The sequence below is a fragment of the Tupaia chinensis genome, unplaced genomic scaffold (genome assembly GCF_000334495.1).
Source record: "Tupaia chinensis unplaced genomic scaffold, TupChi_1.0 Scaffold000355_1, whole genome shotgun sequence".
In the NCBI taxonomy this organism is placed as follows: domain Eukaryota; kingdom Metazoa; phylum Chordata; class Mammalia; order Scandentia; family Tupaiidae; genus Tupaia; species Tupaia belangeri.
This window is the reverse complement of record NW_006159850.1, coordinates 6,411,077-6,418,982: the sequence shown is the minus strand read 5'-3', so window position 1 is coordinate 6,418,982 and position 7,906 is coordinate 6,411,077. Positions and strand designations below refer to the sequence as shown.

General features: G+C 48.9%; 1 protein-coding gene across 3 annotated transcripts in view; it reads right to left on the bottom strand.

The window, feature by feature from the left end:
- Window positions 1-3,944: 3,944 nt before the first annotated feature.
- Window positions 3,945-7,906, bottom strand: part of SDR42E1 (short chain dehydrogenase/reductase family 42E, member 1) — an 11,971-nt gene continuing 8,009 nt past the window's right edge. For all 3 annotated transcript variants that reach the window (XM_027773490.1, XM_014589380.2, XM_027773491.1), the window contains 2 exons: window positions 6,771-6,863; window positions 3,945-5,585 (listed from right to left, as the gene is read on the bottom strand). In XM_027773490.1, coding sequence (XP_027629291.1) covers window positions 4,472-5,585; window positions 6,771-6,863 — 1,207 coding nt within the window. In that variant the 3' untranslated portion in view covers window positions 3,945-4,471. The remainder of the gene's footprint in view (window positions 5,586-6,770; window positions 6,864-7,906) is intronic.

The following is a 7,906-nucleotide window of genomic DNA, read 5'->3' as shown; positions in this document are numbered from 1 at the left end:
CATGCAAGGGGGTGGGGGGGGGACGGGGGGAGAATGGGGTGTCCTTCTCTAGAGTAAGAGATGCTAGCCAACAGTGAGAATTTTAGTTAACACAGACTGCTGGTGATGACGGCCAAGGTCAGCCAACAAAGGGCCCATTAGTCCCCAGGCACAGAACTGGGCCAGGGCTGGGAAGAAAATTCTACAGGCTGCTTCCCCTCTCCTATCTGTAAGGTTAGGCGAACTGGGGATTTGGAAAGGAAAATAAAGCGGGCGATGCCCCAATGATTGTTAGTAAGCCAGTTATATCTTCGACAAAGCAATGCTGGCCTTCTTACAATGACCATGATAGGTGATCTAGGAAGAACCTTTTCTTCAATCCCTGGGGCTAATCCTTGAGAAACATCCTGCCTCAGTAATTTGGTGCCAAAATTAGTCATCTGGCCCTCCGTAAGTGCTACAGCTCACCTCTCCCACTGTGACCAGAAACAGCACCAAGGAATCCAACCAGTCCCTCCAGCAGGACACCTGGACGCCTCTTCCCTTCTGCAGACGTGGACAGTAACGGACAGTACAGATTGACATCCCCTCTGGGTTCCCCTACAGGACTCTTCGTGGCTCACATGTCCTCTATTTGCAGTCCTTTATCAGGCATAAGGAAACCCCCGTGTTCCCCTCAGAAGCAGAGTGAGGTGACAGTTCTGGTGGCTTATGCCCAGGCTCTGGGAGTGTCCCCAAGTGCACAACCGTGGGCATTGATTATGGTTCTATGCTGGTTTGGATGATTCAGTTCAAGGTTGAGGGAAGCTGGGAACCCCAGAACTAATGGAATTCCTTAACTGTAGCATCTCCTGACTTTAGAAGGGGAGTTCCTTTCAGAAAATAAACTAAGGGGCTGACCCTGTTGCCTAGTGGTTTAGGAAGCTGGATGCAACATGGCCAACTGCAGTTTGAATTCCAACCCTGATGGCTCAAAGAACATGCCAGGTGTGTTTGCCTGGTGAAAATCTCGATGGGATGGAGAAATGGAGAAGGGATTGTGGTGTGACCACACCCTGTGTGTGTGTGTGTGTGTGGGGGGGTGCTGTCACCTCCCGCTTCCCTCCCTGTGAGCAATGCAGTCTGGCAATTGGGTATTGGGAAAAAATAAAATAAAACAAGTCTTTTCAAATGGCTTCCAGCTGAGATGAGGAGCACAATTCACTGTCCACATCACTCTCCTTCCCTGAACACCTTAGGTCATTTGCTATCTCCACTGTGTCCCATGCACAACGACCTCAGTTACTAGACCATGTCTAGTCTTGACCCAGGAAACACACAATTCCAGTGTATGGCGACTACTTTTCCCTTTTTCAAAAGATTAGAAACAGCAAATTACCTATGCATGAGAAAGGGACATCACTCTTTGAAGGGAAAAGTAGTATTCATTTGTCAGATACTGAATGCCTGCTCTGTGCTAGGCACTAGGGACAAGGTAGCAAGCAAGACCAAGCTCCCGCCCTCTCTCAAATATGTGACTGCACAAATTACTACAGATGTGATAAATGCCAAAGCAGGCAGGTGCTACAGGGCTTACAGCAGACCCAAATTGTTGAGATGATGGGAGGCCTTGGGAAATGGAGGCTTCAGCTGAGACACAAAACTTCACACAGGCCACAAAGAGGAGGCAGGTGTGAGAAGTTTGGCACCTAGGAGCCTCTAAGAAGCTGGTGTAGTTTGGGCAGGGAAGGTGAACGGTGTGAGGTGAGGGTAGGGAGGTGGGCAAGGGGCCAGGCAAGGCCTCTTAGGCCACATCAAGGACCCCACGTGACTTATGATTTATGTTTTTAGACTCACACTACCTGGCATGTGGAGGATGGACTAAAGTGAGGCACATAGGTGGAAGAACGAACAGGCTATCACTGGAGTCTAGGGAGAGAAAACACGCTCACACGGGCAGCTTTGGCCATAGATATAAGGTAAAAATCAACGGGCTTAAGGTGGGTTACCTATGTCAAGTTAAGGGGAGGGAGGGAGGGAGGGACCAAAGGAAGTGCCAGGTAAGGTAATTCTGGCATAAGGGATTCAGTGGATGGTGGTGACATTTACTAAGGAAAAGTACCTATACGAGTTTTAGGGTGGGTCATAAACTCCATTTTGGATATGGTGACTGAAAGGTGCATATGAGTTGAGACCAGCAGTTGGCGTAATGGCTCTGTTGCTGGACTCCCATGCAGTCGACCACAGTTCAAGTCCCAGAAACAGTGACTTAAACTCATGCCAGGCACATGTGCGTGCGTGCCCAAGATCCCAAGAGGAGAATGGAGGAGAAGGGATTGTGGCGTGGCCATCCCCCCTGGGGGTGATTTCTCGCTTTCTAAGTCTGTCTCTGTCTTTCTGGTGAGCACATGTGCCCTATAGCAAAAACCTCTCCAAAAAATAAAATTAAAATTAAAAAAATGAAAGGAGCATATGAGAAATCCTGGTGGAGATGGAGACAGAGTCATATAAAGGGACTACAAGATATTTGTGGAAAAATAGAATCTAAAGATGTTTGTGTGTAGAAGCTTGAAATTCCTGCGTAACTTTCATGATACACATTTTCCGTGAACTTTTTGAAGACCCTGTGGTGTCTGTATGTGCTGTCACCATCATGAGACTGCAAGTCTGCTGAGGGCAGGGAGACCTCAAATGCCCTGCGCCCCAAATGCAGGATGCACTGAAGGCACTCAAGCCAGTCAGTCCCGGACTCCAGCAAAAGCTTCCTTATGATACAAGACTTCAATACAGATTTCCCCAAATCACCACCTCTCATCTGCATCATACTGTACTATTAGAAGTGCTTTTCCATATCTTGTTTTTTGTTCACAATAAACCCTGAGGCAGGCGGTTTATAGGGAGGGCAAATACAGTGGGCCCCAACCCGCAGAAGAGGAAACAGGTCTGAGGCGGCGTCAGTCACCGTGGCGAAGGCCACACTAAACACCCAGACCGCAGCGTCAGACTTCAAGTTCGGTGCTTTTCCCAAATGAGCCGGCAGATCCAGCAGGGGCCACGCATGCGTTTGTACTTCACTCTCAGGAAAGGCCCGTGCAACTTCCCCCAGCAGTCCGCCGTCACGCTTTCAGTCCTTCCCACGCACACGCAACGGTGAAGACTGTCCTCCCTTCGGTTCCTGTTCAACAGGATGACTTGAATGGTCTCGCGCAGCCGTCCAGGTCCATGGGGTCCAGAAAATGCTGCCATTGTTCCGTACATTCCTCACTGTTGACTTCCCAGAGTTGAAATTCTTCCCAGTAAGAAAACCAGCCTAGCAGTTTAGAGTCATGCTTGACTTTTTAAAGTTAAAAATGGCACCATCAGCTGGAGCAGGTTCCTTAATCAACAGATTCTGGCCTGTTTCCTAAACTTCTATCTATCCTTTGAGGCCAAAACTTTACAAACACTGACTATATTCAGAGCACTTACCTCAGGCTCTGAGGGCACACCAGAAGCATTTGAGAAAGTTCAGCAGCTGGGACCAGCAGTTAGCATAATGGCTATGTCACTGGACTCCCATGCAGTCGACTGTGGTTCGAGTCCCAGACCCAGGGGCCTAAACTCACACCAGGCACGTGTGTGTGTGTGTGCCCAAGATCCTGAGAGGAGAATGGAGAAGGGATTGTGGCATGGCCATCCCCCCTGGGGGGGGTGATTTCTCACTTTCTGTCTCTCTGTCTCTGTCTGTCTTTCTGGCAAGCATATGCCCTATAGGAAAAACCTCTCCTCCCCCCCAAAAAAAAGAAAAAAAAGTAAGTTCAGCAGCAACAGCCCCTCTGCAGCAGGTACACTGAGGAGGAAACCCTCATGAGGAACATGTAACATCAACACTAATAAAATGAATGACTTGTGTGTTAAATAGCATTATGCTACTTCTATGGTCTAATTAAATCCTCCAAAGAATTCTAGGAGGTAAGAGAAAGGGCTATTTGATTAAACATCAAACATTACCACGTTGTCACGTTGGCGGAATGCCCTTATATCACAAAGGGCAAAAGTGAAATCCTGAAATTTGAGCTATGAACAGCACTCAGAGGGCTGGTCTGTGAGGGATCTGGTCCAAGCTGGTTCGTGTTCTGCCATTCCCACGTCAGCCTGGGCTTCGGCCCACTGTGCGTGGGTGCAGAGCATATGAAACAGAAGCAAGTATGCTTCTGCCTTCCGAGGAACTCGAGTAGGGCCTTTCCAATCCCACTAAGCCTACCTCGCTGGCTCTAAAGTGACTTCTACTGCACACATCTAAAATTGAAGGACACAAGGAACCCAATTTCAAGCTTATCTTTGCTCCTTCCCCCACCCCTGCCATTGAGTAGTGCAGTGAGTTTAAGTAATGAAGATTTAATCCAAGAATTTCTTCTTAAGTAGCACTTTGCTAAGCTGAAGTTTGGCACCAGATTCACTTTATGTACTTTAAAACCCGTTTCTGGAAAACCATCTCAGCCAGCGTGATCGGCTCTTATTTCTAGCTCTTCCTTCACAGTGACAGAATCACAGAAGGTGGCAGCCAGGTGAGGACTGCCATTCCTAAGAGGAAGACCAGCAGTGCATCCCAAACACAAGACTCCCAGCCGCAGTTCCCAGCACTCCTGCCGTGACCGTGAGCTTTAAACCATTCTACCACCTCCTGGAAGTCGAATGGCTGAGGCGTATAACCCAGTTCTCTCCTGGCTTTCTCTAAGCTGAAATAGTGTGTGACGCCAGTTTTGTACACTTCAGTACGAGTGAGGAAGGGCTGGAAGTCACAGAACCGACCCAGAACGAAGTGGGTCATCTCTGTCAGGAAAGCGAAGCAGTAGATGAGCGTCAAGGGCAGGCGGGTAGATGGGAAAGTGTAGCCCAGGCCCTCGACCAGAGGCCGGAAGAACTCAAAGTTGTTGACCGGCCTGCCATCTGAGATGAAGTAGGGCTGCCCAGAGGCAATGTGGCCCTTGTCGGCTTTCAGGGCCTCCGAGGCCAGAAAGTGGGCCTGTACCAGGTTATCCACGTGGACAAACTCAACCAGGCTCCTGGGGTCCCCGTACACAAACCTGAACAGGCCGCGCTCAAGGTAGCTCACTATCCTGGGAAGGTGCCTCTGCTCTCCGGGCCCATAGATGCCGGCTGACCTCAGTGCACAGGTTCTCAAGACCCCGTCACCTCGCTCTAGGACTGTACCGTTCGCCTCCAGCACCTTCTTCTCTGCAATGGATTTGGTGCGAGAGTAGTGATCAGGCTGGAGGTGAAGAGGAAAGTAAGGCAGAGATTCGTCCCCGTTTCTGATAACCTGACCCCCAAAGATGACATTGAAAGTGCTAGTGTAAACTAGTCTGGGCACCCCACTCCTCTGGCAGGCCTGGAGGATGTTGACTGTGCCCCTGACGTTGACGTCTTCGATCAGGCGGTGATTGAGCTGCTCCCGTCCTGACATCCCGTAAGAGGCGACGTGGAACACACACGTGAAGTCCGCAGCCTGGAAGGCTTTCTCTACATCTGAGAAGTGGCAGATGTTACCATGTACAAACTTGATTCCTTCTGGAATGCCTTGAGCAGGGCAGTTTATATCAAACAGAATCACGCGGATTCCCTTCTGGTTTAGAGCGCAGCCCAAGCTGAAATGAGAAAGTAAATGTTAGATCAAGTCACTTTTTTTTTTTAGAGGTTTTTGCCTTACAGCACATGGCCTCACTAGAGAGATGGAGACAGACAGACAAGACAGTGAGACTGAAAGTGAAAAATCACCCCCCAAGGGGGATGGCCATGTTGCAATCCCTTCTCCATTCTTCTCCTGGTTTTTTTTTTTTTGGAGAGGTTTTTCGCTATAGGGCACGTGCGCTCGTCAGACAGACAGAGAGAGACAGAGAGACAGAAAGCGAGAAATCAGCCCCCAGAGGGGATGGTCACACCGCAATCCCTTCTCCTCCATTCTCCTCTCGGGATCTTGGGCACGCACGCACACACGCCCGGCGTGAGTTTTAAGCCACCGGGTCCGGGACGCGAACCACGGTCAACTACGTGGGAGTCCAGCGACATAGCCATTACGCTAACTGCTGGTTCCCCTTCTCCTGGGATCTTGAGCACGCACACATTCATGCCTGGAGTGAGTTTCAAGCCACTGGTTCTGAGACTCGAACTGCAGCCTGCCATATGGGAGTCCAGCAACGCATCCACTAGGCCATCTGATGGCCCCTCAAGTCACTCTTAAAACCACTTTGGAGAGGGTATAAAATAATTCACCAGTCAAGGCGGGGCTGGCCCAAGTGTGCCAGCTCCTCTGGAGTCCTCGCTTCCTGGACTTATAGGTGCGAGTTTGACCTACTGTCCAGTTATTAGAAAGTGGAAGTTCTCTCCCCACTTCAAGTACAAGGAGAGGTTTCATCTGCAAAGCATGGGGTAGCTACATGTTGGGTTTCCCCTCTGTCCGAGGACCCACTATCCCACACTGATTGAAAAACATAGCTATTTTAAACTTGTTTTCGGTGATATGAATAACCCCTCCCAACTTAATGGCTTTACGAGGAATTTTTCTTAAAGCTGAACATATCTGTTAGTTCTAAACTTTAATGTCTGAGCAATATGAATATGAATATGGCTTTACGAGGAATTTTTCTTAAAGCTGAACATATCTGTTAGTTCTAAACTTTAATGTCTGAGCAGTGGGCAACTGCTGCATTTCTGATTTTGTGTCACGTGAACAAGTCCAAGTCCACTGATGAACATCAGAGTTGGAATGCTATACTTTTCCCAGCGACTAGCAGTAAAATAATCCCATAGGCACATTTTACAGATGCACTGACCGGAAGCCAAAATAGCCACCTCCTCCGGTAACAAGGACAGCTTCCTTCGGAGATATCTGGGGGTCCATGTGTGGCAACGAGACAGTAACTGACCTATCGGAAGGAAGAATATGCAACACTATTATGATCCAGATGCAAACGTGATTCGACCGAAGCTGAGTCAGCAGACAGACTGACACTGTGCTCTGGGATGGAAAGCTAAGTCCTGGAGTCTAGTCACAGCTTATGAGATTAGCCATCTCCCCCAACTCCTGGGCTTCCGATGTCTTCATCACAACAGGCAAGGCAGTGTGTGTCGTCTACCTGACAAAGTCAAGGTGAAGACCTAGTGAAATAACAAAACCACGCAACGCTTTTCAGGGTGTTACTCATTCTTGAAAAAGATTAGAGCTTTTTTTTTTTTTTTTTTTTTTTTAACAATTCATTTAAATTTGGTAGGAAAAGGCATTTTTCCTCACACAACAGACAAGTCAGAGAGAGAATGCTAAAGAAAGCTTCCAACACCTTTGGCTGAGAGCGGTACAAGGCGGCATGGTTTAATGCTGCATCACTGGGTCTATACTTAAAAATGGAGTGGGGGCTCCTTCATGCAGCAAACTATGGCATCTCCTCCCTCCCCTTGGAAACCGTGCAAATACTCCAACTGCAAGTGCTCACTGCCTTTGGAGTTCCTGCTTCTCTCCCTCTTCTTTTGTGCCCTCCCTCCTAAACAATCCACTTGAGGTCCCAAGAGCCCCCTTCTCTTGATATTGAAACATAAAAAGTGGGCCACCCAACTCCTACTAGGAAAGGAGCAGAATGGAGTGTACTCTCAGGTTCACAGACTCAGAGCTGTGAGCAGGCAGGGAGACGGAAAACAACCAAGAGCCCAACACTGCCCCTCCAGGCTGGGTGCCCATGACCACGGCCACCACACGGCTATGTGGATTTATTAGTTTTGAAGAGTTTTTTTTTGCTATAGGGCACATGCACTTGCCAGAAAGACAGAGAGAGATAGAGAGACAGAAAGTGAGAAATCACCCCCCAGAGGGATGGCCACACTACAATCCCTTTTCCTCCATTCTCCTCTCAGGATCTTGGGCATGCATGCACATGCACACCGTGTGTGTTTAAGCCACCGGGTCTGGGACTCGAAC